The 17,500-nt window shown below is 49.3% G+C and overlaps 1 protein-coding gene across 1 annotated transcript in view; it reads right to left on the bottom strand.

Annotated features, from left to right (window-relative positions):
- Positions 1-17,500, bottom strand: part of fat2 (FAT atypical cadherin 2) — a 60,312-nt gene that overhangs the window by 25,827 nt on the left and 16,985 nt on the right. The window contains exons 7-15 of the mRNA XM_062523965.1: positions 15,445-15,584; positions 14,301-14,576; positions 13,242-13,452; positions 8,817-12,854; positions 7,471-7,667; positions 6,726-6,879; positions 5,266-5,499; positions 3,591-3,980; positions 1-203 (exon numbers count right to left, since the gene is read on the bottom strand). The exon at positions 1-203 is cut by the window's left edge and continues 9 nt beyond it. Of these exons, the coding sequence (XP_062379949.1) occupies positions 1-203; positions 3,591-3,980; positions 5,266-5,499; positions 6,726-6,879; positions 7,471-7,667; positions 8,817-12,854; positions 13,242-13,452; positions 14,301-14,576; positions 15,445-15,584 (5,843 nt within the window). The remainder of the gene's footprint in view (positions 204-3,590; positions 3,981-5,265; positions 5,500-6,725; positions 6,880-7,470; positions 7,668-8,816; positions 12,855-13,241; positions 13,453-14,300; positions 14,577-15,444; positions 15,585-17,500) is intronic.

The following is a 17,500-nucleotide window of genomic DNA, read 5'->3' as shown; positions in this document are numbered from 1 at the left end:
CACGTCTCCGGGGGCGACGTCCTCCGAGACCTCGGCGGTGTAGTCGGCGCGGCCAAAGACCGGCGCGTTGTCGTTGACGTCGGTGATGTTGATGATCACCGTGGTGACGTCGCTGAGCGAGGACCGGGACCGGGAGCCCTCCACTGACAGGAAGTACTCGCGGCACAGCTCAAAGTCCAGAGACTCGCTCACCCACAGCACACCTGCACACACACACACACACACACACACACACACACACACACACACACACACACACACACACACACACACATATCAAAACATACTCCACATAGCTGAAGGTATGACACTTTGTGACAGCTTTCAAAAGACATATCACCACAACCACCTGCAGAAGACATCAAGGGTTTTCTAGGAAGCAGTTCGATAGGCATTTTAAAAGGTTAAATTCAGGACACTACGGTATATGGGAAAGTTTGTCGGAGAAAAAAGAGTAAAAAAAGAGTAAGAGTTTGTCGGAGGAACACAAACTGACAAGTAAACACACAGTAAGCTTGCGAGTGGCAGGTCTGCTGTGATTCAAGTGCAACTGGATGCAAACCAACACACAAGGAAGAGCCAAGCCTCAATGGCAATTAGAAGAGTCTCTCTCAGTGCAGAAGAGGTGTGGAACAGGAGCGTGACCTGGAGCATAATCAGTCTTAAGGAGAGGGATAATAGGGCATGACGTTGATGGAACACCAATCCTGACAGTTGTAAAGATATACATATTTAAATAGAAATAGCAAAAAAAAAAACACTTTAAGACTTCCTTGAGCTCTTTTCGGGAATGTACTGGGAAAAGGCTTTCCATCTTCCCTTCCAAATAAAACCACATTTTGTCTGCCTCTCCCATCCAAGACGTTTTTTGTTGTTGTTGTTGATGTTGTTGTTGTTGTTGTTGTGTTATTTTCGCACTCAGTCATTCAAATTGGAGAGACACTAGAAAATTGGCGGCGGGCGCCAGCGAAGGGATCACGTCGACGGAGGCGCGCGCAAAGCGCATCGGTGCGTTATCGTGCGGCAGCACACTCCGCCTGGCAGTCCGCTGGCATTTAAGGGTCCCGGCTTTGAGGGCTGCGCCCGGGCGGCGCTGAATGGCGGCTGATTGGGCGGTGAGAGCCGTATCGCGACAGGCCCTCGCGCGGGGACGGCCGAGAGGATTTGCTCGCTGTGCCGCGTGGGCTTAGCGATTGCCAGCTTTCCAACACCTCTCTCTCTCTGGCTCTCCTCTCTCTCTCCCTCTCTCTCTCCCTCTCTCTCTCTCTCTCTCTCTCTCTCTCTCTCTCTCTCTCTGGCTCTGTAGCGCTCTCTCTCTCTCTGTCTCTCTCTGTCTTTAGCTCTGTACCGCTCTCTCTCTCCTCTCTCTCTCCCTCTCTCTCTCTCTGTCTTTAGCTATGTAGCGCTCTCTCTCTCTCTCCTCTCTCTCTCCCTCTCTCTCTCTCTCTTTAGCTCTGTACCGCTCTCTCTCTCCTCTCTCTCTCCCTCTCTCAAGCTCTGCAGCGCACTCTCTCTATCTCTAACTCTCTCTCTCTCTCTCTATAGCTCTGTAGCTCTCTCTCTCTAGCTCTGAAGTGCTGTCTCTTTCTCCTCATCATTTCTGTCTTACTCTGTTGCTTTTTCCACTTTTGCTTTTTTTCATTCTCTTTAACATCTGCTCATTTCTCTTCTCTTCCTTTCCCCTAGTCTTTTTTTTATTTTTGAATTATACTACACTTCAGATGTTCTTTCACACATTATACTGCCTTTATCTCTCTCTTTCCCTCTGTGCATTAGTTTGATATTGTGACATGTTATGTTGCTATTATGATCGAATATCTATCACACAAACCAGAATAGAAATGCAACAATACATCCCTGAAACTAAACTATATACTGCGGATTTATTTTGGACATTCTGGACGTGGAGAACATTCTGGATCTTTTTGAGCAGACACCGACTGCCGCCCCCGGCAAGATGCCTCACTGGCGGCCATTCTCACATCTGCCACTGGCACTGGCATTTTAAGGGGGTTAAACAGTCCTATGTGATACAGCATTTTCAATAGGATCCAGCTGGCAATTTAACTGTGCCTCTGAGGTTGCTGCAGGCAAGCGTAAAGCTGACTCATTTGTTTTGAACAAAACCAAAAACCTGACTGGTATATCAGCATTGCTTTAAGAGGAGAAAGGGTAATTGGGCCCTTGCTAAACATGAGCCAGATACGATGTGAAACTATGACACCTACTGGAGGACATGATCCCTCATACATTTCCACAAAAACTCTTCCCTCGACATAGGCGGGCTGGGCAGGCTGGCACACACACACCAATAAATATCTGCGCAGCTTCAACTTCTAGCAATACTATCAGCGGTTGTCTTTTATGTTCTAAGCAAACGCCATATATAAAAGTGCACTCATTTTTGGAAGGGGAAAGAAAAAGGATTGAGTCACTGCAAACACAGAAATAGAGGGAACATTTTTGTTTCAAGCTTAGGTCTGCTCTTGAAGATAATGACTTCTGGACTGGGAGAGTGTGTAAAAGAGAGGGGAAAAAAAAAAAGTTCATTCACTTTGTTCATTCGACACAAGAGTATAGCCAACTATGCAGCCTGCCGATAGCTTCTAGAAGTGAAAGTACTTCTGCTGTAAATTACCAATTGATTTTCCACGACAAATGCCTAGTAGCCACCAGCGCATACAAGTATGTCTTGTTTGACAGCTAATAAAGAGATTGGGCTCAATCCACTGGGAGAGTGGTGGTGGGGGGGGGGGGGGGGGGGGGGGAGCGGGCGGGAGCGGGCGGGAGCGGGCGGGAGCGGGCGGGTGGCAGTGGCGTTGTCGACGTTGGCTCTGGGTGCCGGCGATAAAGGGCCACAGAAGGCGGAGACGGAGAGCGATCGTGATGAAAGGGAGAAGACAAACAAACGAGTGAGCGCAAGCTCCAGTGGTTTCCACCAACGTGCTCACACAGGCAGGCAGGCAGGAGGGTGAACGAGAGAGCGCAATTACACACACACACACACACACACACACACACACACACACACACAGCTCTTTGACTGCTGGGAAAAGGAGCTTGTCACACGCTTGAGGAGTCAGTGCCCCTCTGTCCGACATGATTAAAGAAAAAAATCTTGCGTCTCTGTGTTCTGATTGCAACACACTGTTTGTTGTATTTGGCATGGCAGCATTCTGATATGGCACATACAGGGTCAGTATATGTGTGGTGTCTATCTTATCCAAAATCAGCAGTAGGGCTGTTTAGAAGATGATACTGTATCTGCAGGCTGGCAGTGATGTGCACGACAGTTAAAGTATGGCTTTGATCAGGACCAGCCCACCTTGTGTAATCATTTCATTTGCAGGAAGTCCCCTATACTTATTTCTTTTCTTCAACTTAAAGGACAACTTCTAAACAACTGCATGTTCAGACTAAAGTAAAACGTTGTTTTCTGATCACCATTCTTCAAATCCTTTCATTTTTCAATCCTTTTGATGAAGCTCATCGGCAAGACAGAAAGTTTACAAATACCATTACAGTACAGTATATGGTGAATCGGCTAGTCACAAAAACAAAATGTCATCCAGCACCAAGGCCTACAGTACCTGTCTGAGGGTTGATCTGAAATCGTCCACCTTCATTCCCGGAGACGATGGAGTACTTGACCGGTTCGCCGGCCGTTTCGTCTCTCGTGTGCGCGGACACGCTGAGCACCTCCGTTCCCACGACGATGGACTCGGGGACAGAGGTACTGTACTCTGAGCTGGCGAACACGGGCTGGTAGTCGCTGAGGTCCACCTTGTTGACCGTTACCGTGGCGAACGAGGACAGGTGGCGGGGCAGGCCGCGGTCGGTGGCCTTGACCTTCAGCTCGAAGGTCGACTGACTCTCGTCCGTCAGCGGTCTCTCCAGGCGAAGGACGCCGGAGATTTCGTCCAGCGAGAAGAAGCTGCTGTCCGGCCCCAGGAGAGAGTACCTCACCTCCGAGTTTATGCCTGAAACAAAAAAACGTCCACAAATATTTGTACTTTTGTAGAGATTTAATTTCAAACGTAACATCCATTTGGATTAAAAAGTGCCATCCATCAATCCTCCAACAAACTGAAGATACTGGAGATATCTAAGCTGGACTGTCAATCAAATAACACACCCTCCTACCATAGCCATGAAGCAACGTGATGATGCCACTGAGTACAAATTAGCTGAATTTGACAAAAAGTGCAGTACAAAAGAAACGTTATGTAATCGGTTCCATCTCACTGTGAGATCCTTCTGGACCGTGTCCTGCTCAAGATCATTCAGCACAGGCCATTATCCACCATCTATTTACACAGTCTCAGCGGGGAGGGTGCTCGCACATCGCTTTTATTCAAAACTAGCCACTGCCTCAAGAGCAAACACAGCGAAAAAAGTTCAGCGTCTTCAAATGTGTCACCGCTGTCAAGCCTGGACTTGTACACGCCAGCATATGTGTATTTGCATTTAACACGTGTGTCATGCGCTTGGCAGTTTTCAAGGTTTTCAAAAGGGCTAAGGTGTTGGTGGTTATTTTCAGCATTTTCAAAAGGCCTTAGTGGTTTGTTTCAGCGTCATTGTTTCTCTTTTTTTTCAAAGGAGGAGTTCAGAGAGGAGGAGGGGGGGGGGGGTTAAAAGAAGACAAGATAAAGGTGATAAGGGGTGCGAAATAGCCTGGAGGCTCTGAGACGTCACGACATGTTCCCACACATCTACAGGAGTGGCCTTGTCACTCCCTGATCGCGCATCTCAGCTGGATCTGCTGGAGAGTCAATCCCAGATCAAGCAAGTGCTGCTCAACGGTCTTTCTCTCTCCCCCTTTGTATGGCCATTTTGCACGCGCAAGTGAAAAGGAATTAAGAAGTGATAAGTAATAAGGGATCTTCACACCTGATGTCATCTCCGCCTCAGTTATAGGCCTTTGCTTGCTCAGTATCGGTGAGAGTAGCAAGACTGTGAGTGTTTGGACATGATTAAACAGTGTGATGGAATGTGTAATGGTGCAGAAATGAAAATATCCTCCGGGCACTTTTAATAACAAGGCTGAGTGGCTTGTGAGGGGCCTTTGAAGTGCATAATACAGAGGTGATGTGAAACACGGGCTTTTTTATGTGTAACAGTGTTAACTGTAACAAGGCGGGTATTTATCGACGTCGTTTAACCAGAACCGGCAGGCACGGGGCAGCACGTAGCCTACTGCACATGTTGCGAGACGCTCGCTTTGGACACGGTGCCCGCCCATCAGAGCTGTTAGCGTTTCCGTACCTGTATCGGGGTCCCGGGCGTACATGACGGCGACGGGCGTCCTGACGGTGGTGTTGTCGAACACGCTGATCTCGTAGTGGGCGGTGGAGAAGCGCGGCGGGTTGTCGTTGATGTCCTGCACCATGAGCACCACGTCCGCCTGGCAGGAGCGCCCGCCGCCGTCCGTCGCCTTCACCACCAGGTCGTACTCCGACTCCTGCTCACGGTCCAGCGCCGCCATCGTGAACAGCTCCCCTGGAACCAGAACCAGAACCAGGATCAGGATCAGGATCAGGATCAGGGTCAGGACCAGGATCGGGATCAGAACCAGAACCAGAACCAGAACCAGAACCAGAACCAGAACCAGGACCAGGATCAGGATCAGGGTCAGGACCAGGATCAGGATCAGGACCAGGATCAGGATCAGGATCAGGACCAGGATCAGGACCAGGATCAGGACCAGGATCAGGATCAGGACCAGGATCAGGACCAGGATCAGGACCAGGATCAGGATCAGGACCAGGATCAGGATCAGGACCAGGACCAGGATCAGGATCAGACTTATTTGGTGTGAGTTAGTGCACACAAGGAATATGATTCCAGCCAATGGTGTCGCTCTAGCAGTACAGACAATTATATTGACCATATACAATACAATACAATACAATATACAAAAACGCTATACAGTAGACAATGAGCTGGCTGTACAATTTACAAAGACATTCATTTAAAGTCCCACGCTTGGTTTTTAATTATTGTTCTTGATTTTATCTTTAATTGTTCTTGATGTTTGTTTAATGTTAACGTGGCCACACACATTCCCCCTGTGGCTCATGCCGCTGTTGGATGTGCACAGAGTGATGTGGTCCCACGCAGGTTTGGGCAAATGCAGTGTTTGATAAAAGGCCTGTCGTTAAAACAAATAATAATGAGGAATCTGAGTAGTCCTGCTTCTGGCTTTTAAGTTCTTGATGCGTGGTTTGTTTAGCCATTATCAAAAATGCAGGGAATTTGTTTTGTTTTTGTGGTCTATGCTTATAAAACTTCACCAAATAGCTTATTTGCTGGTGCTTGACAGATCAGTCCCATCTAAGCAACTTGATAAGCCGTATCTGTAAGATGCCCTCTTCTGATATTATGCAGGGGGCATAGATCAGGGTTGATGACAGATCTTCTTAACATGAGAAGCATATGATTGATGAGGGCAAAGACAAATTCCAATCCTTTCAGTGAGAGGGTTTTTTCTCAAAAGCTGCCCTGTATTTTTGGTGTTGTGTGTGTGTGTGTGTGTGTGTGTGTGTGTGTGTGTGTGTGTGTCTGTGTGTGTGTCTGTGTCTGTGTCTGTGTGTGTGTGTGTGTGTGTGTGTGTGTGTGTGTGTGTGTGTGTGTGTGTGTGTGTGTGTGTGCGTGCGTGGGATGCTATCGGACACTTAAAAACCTCCTTGAGGGGGAGCTAGACAAACATGGTGAGTGTTTTTTACCTGTCCTCTGGTTCAGGTGGAACTTGTCAGCATTGTGGCCATGAAGGGTGAAGGAGACCAGTCCGTTGGTGCCGATGTCAGGGTCAGACGCCGACACCTTCAGAATGAAACGGCCGGACTGGGTGTTCTCCATAACCGCTTCGGTGTAGAGCAACTGTGCGCACACACACACACACACACACACACACACACACACACACACACACACACACACACACACACACACACACACACACACACACACACACACACACACACACACACAAACCAGTTGAGGGATTGAAGTTAAAGAGTTAAAGTTCTAATTTGTTTGATTTCATGTTGGGCTGCATGGCTCATATACTGAGATTGCACAAAACACTCTGGTTTACAAGATTAAACAAGATCATGCATGCTAACAAAATTACGCAAGATAATAAAAGGCGATAGAAACTCTTGCAGACCAGTTGCAGACCATTTGCAAAAAGAAGTCAAAATAATATTTTTTTTTATCGTGTTGTGAAGTTACGCCACTGAAGGAACCTGTTTTTCCCGAGCGTATTTTGTTTACACACAAATGACACAAACTGGCGTAAGACGGCGGATTGCCTTGGAGCTCTAAAGTCAGACAGGCGAAGCTGCTGGGCCCATGGCGGTGTTTGAGGAAGGATTGCGGTGTCGTTACTCCGAGGGGAGTGTCCCGCGTCAGAGTCAGGCAGCAGAGAACACAAGAGTGTGCGTGCGTGGGAGCGGAGCGGAGTCTTACCTGCTCGCACAAAGGACTGTTGTCGTTGATGTCCAGCACGTGGACGTCCACGGTGGCGGTGTCCTGAGATCGCCCGTCCGTGGCGACGACCCGCAGGCTGTGCTTGTCTTGGGCTTCCCTGTCCAGAGCGCCTTTGAGCACAACTCTCCACTCCTCGCCGTCAGCCTCCACGGAGAACAGACCCGGTGGGTCTCCATCTGAGCGTGTCAGGGGTGACACGTGGTGATAACGAGCAAAACAAAACAGGTCAGAGGTGCCATTGCAAATAAAAAAAAACACATCACAAAGAAAACAACTTAACAGACAGTTAAACTCGAGGATAAAATGTTGTCATCTCATTTACAAGTCACTCCTCCATTGTTGTCTACTTTTTTAACCAGATCTGGAAGGTGTGCAGAAAATCCTGTGTGTGTGGGTGCAATATGTAAGAAGCCTAAAATTACAAAGCTTAACGCATCAAATTTTTTTCTTAATCTCTACTGTTCATTTTAACTGTTAAAAAAATAGACACAACAGGATTTTCTTGCTTATTCAGATCTCCCTGTCTATAAAGACAAGAAGAATGGTTCCTCAGATTAGCACATGAGCAAGACGAAAGGGCATCATACTTGTAAGGCCTGTCAAATTGCCTAATGCTTAATCAACCTGCTTTTGTCCTCTAACACAAAATCTTAGCAAACTGTCAGGACAACATACCGTAAGTAGCAAAAATATAATGGAGAGTTTGAGCTTCCAAAAGCACATTTTGTTTATTACTTTTCTCCTCAACTGTTAATTTAATCCATTTAAAAGTTACACAAAGTCTCTGGAAATGGAGAGCCTCTCCTTTCAGGTGTATTTGCTATGGGTTTCATGATATTCCACAGATCATAGCAGCATTCAGTTGTCCAAATGATCTACTACAGTACATGAAATTTCCCAGCGCAGCGGCCCAGCACAGAAAGTATAAAACTCTTGTTCAATTATTTATGCTTCTGTTTGTGTTGGAAATACTATTCAGAATCAATTTGTTTTACTCTCCATGTGATTTCTCAACGGAATCATAATAAGTTAAATAAAAGTGTTTTCCTCTATGGTGGCTTAGAGTCTCCTGGAAGCAACAGCCCTTACATATTTAGGATACTTCAGGGCAATGTTAAATATGTCCAATACATGTCTTCAAGAGTACAGTAAGAGCTGTCATTTAGTCGCCATACCCCATAGCATACCATGCTTAACCCGTTCAGAAGTATTTATATCCAAACTTTAAGAAAAAACAACATACTGTGATATACATAATGTTACCATCCGTGCTACAAATTAATGTGATATACATTTTTGGCCATACCAACCAGACCCACCCTTACCTGTTATATAACATGTGACCTGGCGGTTCTCTGCCGTGATGTCCAGATCTGAGGTGGACAGGGTTGCGATGACTTCTCCCGGCCGGCTGCTCTCCATGACGGAGCCCTGGTACAGCTCCTCGGTGAACCGGGGCGGGTTGTCGTTGTCGTCCGTGATCATCACCTCCACCAGGGCCGAGGAGGAGAGCTTGACCTTGCCTCCGTGGTCGGTGGCCACCACGTAGAAGCGGTACATCTGCGTGCTCTCGCAGTCCATCTCCTTGAGCGTGGTGATCCAGCCGCTGTCGCCGTCGATGGAGAAGACGTCGCCCACGTCCTCCGGCTCCACGCGGTACGTCACCTGCCCGTTGTCGCCCGTGTCCGGGTCGTTGGCCGTCACCTGGATGACCGTGGTGCCCACCGGCATGTTCTCCGCCAGGAAGGCCTGGTACGGGTCCGCCTCGAACGACGGCTCGTTGTCGTTCACGTCCTGGACTTGGATGCTGACGGACACCAGGGAGGCCACGTCGGTGCCGTTGTGGTTGCCCTGTGCCATGACGTCGATCTGGTACCACTTGGTGCGCTCGTGGTCGATGCTCTTCTGGACCACCAGCGTGCCGCTCTCCTCGTCCACGGCGAACACCTGGTCCTTGTTGCTCTCGACGGTGTTGCCCTCCACCAGGCTGTAGATGAGGGGCATGTCGCCGTCGGCACGAACTGTGCCCACCTCTGTGCCCAGGGGTAGGTCCTCGGCCGCGGTGAAGGTGTACAGCGGCTCGGTGAACTGGGGCAAGGGCACCTCGGGCGACACCACCTTCACCTGCACGGGCACCGTGGTGTTGTAGAACGGCACGCTGCTGTCTCGCGCCTTCACCTTGAAGTTGAAGATCTTGTTCTCCATGTCGACCAGGCTCTCCTTGACGCTGACGACGCCGGTGAAGGGATTGATCTCGATCACGTCCTCCGTCACCTCCCCCGCCTCGTCGATCGCGTAGGTGACGTCGGCGTTCTTGCCGTCGTCCGCGTCGTAAGCCATGATCTGGATGACCGGGGCCCCTTTATTGACCGTGGACTGAATGGACACCTGGTATTCCGAAGCTTTAAACTGCGGAGGATTGTCGTTCTCGTCCGTCAGGATGATCTTCACTGTGCAAAAGGCCACCCTTCCTCCCCCGTCTTTGGCCATCACCTTGATGGCGATCACTCTCTGTAACGGGTTTTCTCTGTCCAGCGGCTGAGAGGTCATGATTTGTCCCTCCCGGTCTATGGAGAACGTCTCGTCGGCGAGCTTGTTGATAATCGTGTAGTCGACGCTGCCGTAGGGACCGTCGTCCGGATCGATCGCCGCCAGACGGATGACACGGGTGCCCGGCTCAGCGTTTTCGGCGAGCTCGGCCTCGTATATGCTCTGGCTGAAATAAGGGTTGTGCCTGTTGTTGTTAATCATGTCGATGTTGACCGGCGCCGTCTTTTGAAACACGCCGTCCGACACGGCCACCGTGAGGTTGTAAAAAGGGTCCAAGTTTCTCTTGCAGACGTTTGAAAAAGAGATGACGCCCGATGATTCGTTGATGGAAAAGTACCGGTTCTCGTTCCCTGAGAGAATCTTGTACTGTAGGTCTGTGCTGTCGGGATCCGAGGCCTGAATTTTGACCACTATGTGCCCGCAGGTGGCCATTTCGTCCAGAGAGGCGCTGTAGTGGGTCTTGGTGAAGTCGGGCGGGTTGTCGTTGACGTCGGTCACGTTGACCAGGATGTAGGCCTCGCTGCTGAGTGACGGGGAGCCACCATCTGTCGCTCTGACCTTCAGCAGGAAGTGCTGAGTGGTCTCAAAGTCCAGCTCCTGCGACGTCGTCAGGAAGCCACTCTGCGGGTCAATCTCAAAGAACTCGGTCTCGTTTTTGCCCGTGCCCAGCAACTCGTAGGTGATCTCCCGATTCGACCCAGAGTCGGCATCCGTGGCGGTGATCTGTGCCACGGAGGTGCCCGCGGGCAGCCCCTCCAGCACGCGTGCTTCGTACGTGTGCTTCTGAAACACGGGGGAGTTGTCGTTCACGTCCTCCACCTCGACTTCCACTCTGGCCTCGGCGAACGTGCCCATGACGGAGTCTGTCGCTCGCACCGTGAGCAGGTACATGGCTTGCATCTCGTAGTCCAGGAAATCGGTGACGCTGAGCACTCCCGTTTTGAAGTCCACGTGGAATTTGTTGGTGACGTTCTCCTCCTCCAGGTTGTAGATGAGGCGATAGCCCTCCGGGTTGCGCGCCTGAACGTGCAAGATCGTGGTGAAGGGGGAAATGTTTTCTGGCAGTTTCAGCGGGTAGAACAGGCTCTGGAACACAGGATGAGAGCGGTTCCTCACTTGAACGTACAGTTCTGCCACGGCGCTGTAACTCGGCTCTCCCTCGTCGGACGCCAAGACGGTGAGAACGTATTTATTCAGAGACTCAAAGTCCAGGGGCCGCTGAAGTGACACGTCTCCGAGATAAGGGTCGATCCTGAAGAGCTCAAAGTCATCTTCGAGCATGAAAATGACCGACCCGTTCTCGCCCACGTCTGCGTCGCTGGCCATCACCTGGAACAGGACATCGCCAGGTTCCGTCTCCTCCGAGATGGTCAACGAATGGGGCAGATTTGAGAAAACGGGCACGTTGTCATTGATGTCATCGATGTAAACCTTAACTTGGGTGATGGCTCGGCGTGGTGGCGTTCTCGTGTCCCTCACCTCTACCACCAGGTCGTACTCGTCCTGCTCCTCCCGGTCAAAGGGGACACCTGTGGTGTGCAGAACTCCGGAGGACTCGATGATGGCGAACTTGTCCCCACCGTTGAGCACTTTGTAGGCGACCGGCTCGTTCAGGTAGCCGCCGGCCGCTCTGAGCACAGCCAACGTTTTCACAAACGTCACGTTTTCCAAAACGGTGTCCACCTGGATCCGCTCCTCGAATTTCAGACTGGACGCGGTCATGTTGGCGACGTGTACTTGGACGGTGGCTGTGTCTTTGTACAGGCCATCAGAGGCCATGACTTTCAGCTGATTGTGAGTTTGGATGCCGGACGCATCACTAATAGTGATCACACCGGATGTGGGATGAATGGCAAAGTTCTTCTCGGAGCTGCCGTCAATCAAACTATACGTCACCTCGGAATCCGCATCGTGGGCCGTTACTTGGACGACTTCCATGTCTTTGAAGAGAGGAAATTCAACGGAGGAGTTATACGAGGGGGCTGTGAATTTGGGAGGACAGTCATTATAGTCAAGGACGTGGATGACAACCTTGGCTGGTGTCTCTGCCAATAGCGAGGGCTCGCCCGAGTCTCTGACTTGGATCGTTAGGTGATACACCGGAGTGGACTCGTAGTCAATGGGGGATATGAGAGAGATCGTCCCCATGTTGGGGTCCACTCGGAACACTTTCTTGGCCTCAGGCTCCAGGACCTGGAAAACGAGCAGGGCGTTGGACTCCTTGTCAGCGTCGCTGGCCTTGATCACCAGAGGGGAGTTGTTCTCCCCGATGACCATGGCGTTGATGTGAGCGGCCTCGCTGATCTGTCCGCGGTAACTCCTGTGCAGGAACGCCGGCGGGTTGTCGTTCTCGTCCACGACGTACAGGTGCACGATCGCGTCGGACGAGGTCCCCACGGGCGTGGTGGCGCGCACCTGGAGGCGGTACGAGGGGCACGTCTCGTAGTCCAGCCACGTCTGGACGGAGATGAGGCCCGAGTAGGAGTTGATGTGGAACGTTCCGTTGCGGTCGCCGTCGCGGATGCTGTACTGGAGGGCCAGGGGGCTCTGAGCGGAGACCGAGAGCACGGGGGAACCGGGCAGACTGGACTCGCTGATCTCGGTGAAGTACTCCTCCGAGAGGAACCGGGGCGGGGTGAGGTCAGAGAGGCTAATGTGGACGGTGGCGGGGCAGAGGTCACTGCGCTGGGGGAAGCCCTGGTCGGTGGCTTTGACGGTGAGGTGGTACTGCTCCTGCAGCATGGTGGCTAACGACTTGGCCACGCTTATGGCTCCCGTGTGCTGGTCGATGTCAAAGGCCCCGTCACCATTTCCTAGAGGGAGAGAGGAATGAGAGAAAATGGAGTTAGGGCTGTGGGCTGGTGTGTGTGTGTGTGTATATGTGTGTGTGTGTGTGTGTGTGTGTGTGTGTGTGTGTGTGTATGTGTGTGTGAGAGGGGGGGGGGGTTGGAATGTGTATGTGATTTTTAATCTCAGTCATCATAATTACTTTGCCTGTATTGTATGCCTTACGGGTCACATTCTATTACCTCTAATTATACTCCACTGTCACAAAGACACCTCAAGATGTAATTAATACCTTTGCACCCAGATCTGCTCAGGCACACGTACAGACGAGGAAGGATTTATAGTTGGGAAAACGTTTTTTTGCTTCTCAGTCAGATCTTATTAACCTCTTCCCCGTGGTCTCTATATCTTACCTGAATGAAAAGAGTAGACTATCTCAGCATTGCTTCCAGTGTCTTTATCCAGCGCCTTCACTCGCAGAACTTCAGTGCCCGTAGGAGCCAGATTAGCTACGCTGCCTTCGTAACGAGAACTCGTGAAGGTCGGGGTGTGGTCGTTGCAGTCCTCGACGTGGATCAAGGCTCTGACAAAGTTTCTTTTCGGCGGGATCTCCTGATCTCGAACCTTCAGAAGAGGAAATAGAGAGAGGAGGAAATGAAGCCTTCATTGCTATTCAACGGTCTAACGCTCACCTGGAACTGCTGCCTGAATCATATCCTATGACTCATCACGACTCTCTTCTGTGTCATGAAGACTGAATCAAGTTATTCGAGATAATAAAAAGTCATGAAACTAATACACGTTAGTACAAGATTTATCATATTACTCCATAACAGGACACTTAAAATGAAATGTTTTTGTTCATCTCAAATTAACATTTTAACATGAAGCCCAACTATGGACTGTGGCAGAAAAATATACTACAACTACTACTACCACCACTACTACTACTACTACTACTAGTACTACTATCACTACTACTACTACTACTACTACCACCACTACTACTACTACTACTACTAGTACTACTATCACTACTACTACTACTACTACTACTACTATCACTACTACTACTACTACTACCACTATTATTGATACTAATGATATTTACCACAATGGTGAGTATGTGCAGGGGCAACTACTACTACTACTACTACTACTATCACTACTAATGCTACTACTACTACTACTACTACTACTACTACTATCACTACTAATGCTACTACTACTACTACTACTACTACTACTACTATCACTACTAATGCTACTACTACTACTACTATTGCTACTACTACTACTACTATTATTATTGATACTAATAATGCTACTACTACTACTACTACTATTATTATTGATAATAATAATATTTACCACAATGGTGAGTATGTGCAGGGGCAACTACTACTACTACTACTACTATCACTACTAATGCTACTACTACTACTACTATTATTGATCCTAATAATATTTACCACAATGGTGAGTATGTGCAGGGGCAGCGCCTCGAAGTCCAGCTGCTCGGTCATGACCAGCACTCCGCTCCGAGGGTCCAGCTGGAAGTGGCGTGCGCTGTCGGGGTGCACGCTGCTGTGGACGGAGTAGAGGAGGCGGCTGTTGACGTCGGCGTCCGTCGCGCTCACCTGCAGGATCTCCTTCCAGGGCGCCGTGTCCTCGGGGACCCGCACCTCGTACAGAACCTTCTGGAAGAGCGGACGGTGCTCGTTCATGTCCACCACGCGAATGTAAGCCTGAGGAGGGGGAGGAGGGGGGGGGGGGTCGACAGCAGGTCATGTGGTTGTGTGTGAGCATTCTGCACAAACCAGTTTTGGTGCTCAGTGTACAGGGTATACACACTATACACAGCTGATTTGACTAGTGAAAAAAAGAGATTTGGTTTTTGTTGTCCTAACAAGAGGAAGGAAGAGGCCTAGGCGGGATAACAGGCATGATAATAGGCAGCTGGGTTTGTGGGGAGGATTGTGATTTGCATTTGAGTTCGGTCGCTGGGAAAGTGCCTGTGCAACGTGACTTGATAAACCTCCAGTGATAACAGCGTCTGATGCCAGCCACAGTCCACATCAAACACCCTATTCAAACCATTAAGGAAAAGATACACAGAGAATTGCAGATGCTAAAGTATGACTTGGCCTCAAACTGCATTTGAAACAACTTTCTCCTACTGAGATGAAAAAACTTTGGAGACTAAATAAGAGATCATAAATTAGATGAAAAAAGTTAATTCAGCATTGTTAATGTTGACCTGAAATGACCTGGATAACTGTTTATTAATTCATACTTCATACAGTGCAATGCAAACTAGTCATCATATCTACAGTATAAATGTAGGAAATGTTTGTAATCTGTGAAATTAAATGGGTTTTGAATCCCTTAAAAAGAAAATATTATGCCAAACTCATTGCTTGCCTTTAACCATTTTCATGTGGAATACAATATTAAGAAAACGTAGCTTCACAGCCTATTGAGAACATGTTGTTTTTAAAGGCCAACAAACTGCAAAACTGGGTGTTGTTTACAGTACGTGCTTGTGGGAAGCCACCGTTGTGTATGGCAGTGTGCAAAACAGCTGTGTGGTGAGCGAGCGGCCCGCACTGTCACCTGGGTCGTGATGGTCTGCGCGCCGTCGGTCACGCTCACGGTCAGATTGTAGTTGGACCTCTTCCCCGCGTCCAGGGGCCGCGCGACCACGATGCTGCCCGCGTTCGTATCGATGTCAAAGTCCTGATCGTCGTCGCCCCCTGTGTGAGGGAGGGAGATGGCGGCGAGATTAGTCAGTATCAGTGCCTCCATGTTCCACCGCAGACTTGAGAGAGAGCAGCGATAACAAGAGCGTTCTGATCATCACACATACACGGCAGGCTTTAAGACCCACATGATGGGCCTGATCAGGAGCTGATTGACTACATTGGTGTACTCTGACAGAAGCATGCATGGGTGTGGGCCAAACAGAGACGTGCTGACTGATGTACCATCCCCTTTAATTAAAGGTGTGTGTCAAGCTCCCTTTCCCAGAAGTCAAAGAGCTCTCTGTGTGTGTGTGTTTGTGTGTGTGTGTGTGGGTGTGGGTGTGCGGGTGTGTGGGTGTGTGTGGGTGTGTGGGTGTGTGTGGGTGTGGGTGTGTGTGTGGGTATGCGCGCGTGTGGATGTGTGTGTGTGTGTATATGTATACGTGTGTGTGTGTTTGAGTGTGTACGCCTTTGTGCATGTGCATGTGTGTGTATGTTGTGTATGTTGTGTTTGTGTGTGTGCGTGTGTGTGCATGTGTGAGTGCGTGTGTGTGCGTGTGTGTGTGCATGTGTGTGTGTGTGTGCGTGTGTGTGTGCGTGTGTGTGTGCATGTGTGTGTGTGTGTGCATGCATGTGCGTGTATGTGTCTGTGGGTGGGTGTGTCTGTGACTGTGTTTGTGTGCAGTCACCGGAATGTTTGTCCAAAAGATCACTGATCTCTGACAACATGCCATACCACCAACACACACACACACACACACACACACACACACACACACACACACACACACACACACACATTCCCATTCACAGCCCGCATCTTCCCTTCATTCATCCGTAAAAGGCAGCCGTACAAAACCTTTACTTTGCCGTCAAATGGCCATGAATCCTCCATCCTTGTCATGAAAGCTACGTCAGCCCTTCCGCTATCCTGCTCAGTGTTGTGTGAAGCAGTCATGACAGAAAAACAAGGTCACTTCAAAAGAAAAAAAAAAAAAAAGCCCAGCCCCCTGCGCCGAATTGTACCGGAGAAACAACAACAATTGTTTAAGGGGAAACATTTGGCAGCGGCGCGGCCACAACAGACGTCTGAGACGGTTAGGGGTAAAACTCATGCCTGCTACGGCAGATGGTGTTTATAGACAAGGCCCACCTTTCTTTTTTCTTTTTTTTCTTTTTCTTTTTAAAGACTACCTATGCCTATGCATTTCCATAGCATGCCTGTGTGTTGCATCCACTCCTGAGCATCAGCGCAGCTTTTTGGATGTCGCGACGCAAGAATGAGGCAGAGTCGTGCTGGCAGCTTTGTGGTAGATGGCCTGCATATCGCTAATGTTTGCTTTTGGCTGCACAAAAGCAACACACCCACCCCCCTGACTCGCCGAATCCCGTGGCCGTGAATCTGTGTGACAGATAAACCGGTATCGATGAAAGGTCCTTTGGAGAACAGAGAAGAAAGAGGGTTTGTTTTGAGGACCATCTTTAGTTTAATGTGTTTGTAATCGATATTTAATTGAGTTACCAAGCTGGAGGTTTGAAACAGAACCGTACTCTGTACGTCGGCTGTGAGAAAGAGAGATGAATGCGTCTCAACCCTTCGGGCAAAGCCACGGCGGAAAATTGCTTATCTGCCGAGCAACTCGGGGCGTGAAAAAAAAAAAAAGGGAATTTGATACAATTGTGCTAGCAGACTTCATATAGAGACCCACAGAAACCTTCAGAGCTGCATGGCAGCCTGACTCTACAGTACTTGACTAAGTGTGAATTCAAATGCTCTGTGTCAAAAGGAGGGCTTTTCTCTGGGTGAGATAACACATTTCATACGGAGGCCATTAGCATTCAACCCCACACATGTCCAAGGGCTCATGCTAAGAACAATAATTTACAGCCACTTATCAAGACGAGGCCATTCAGTTTGTTCTCTCCTC

This window comes from Sardina pilchardus, chromosome 21 (assembly GCF_963854185.1).
Source record: "Sardina pilchardus chromosome 21, fSarPil1.1, whole genome shotgun sequence".
Taxonomy (NCBI): domain Eukaryota; kingdom Metazoa; phylum Chordata; class Actinopteri; order Clupeiformes; family Clupeidae; genus Sardina; species Sardina pilchardus.
This window is presented reverse-complemented; position numbering and strand designations above follow the sequence as displayed.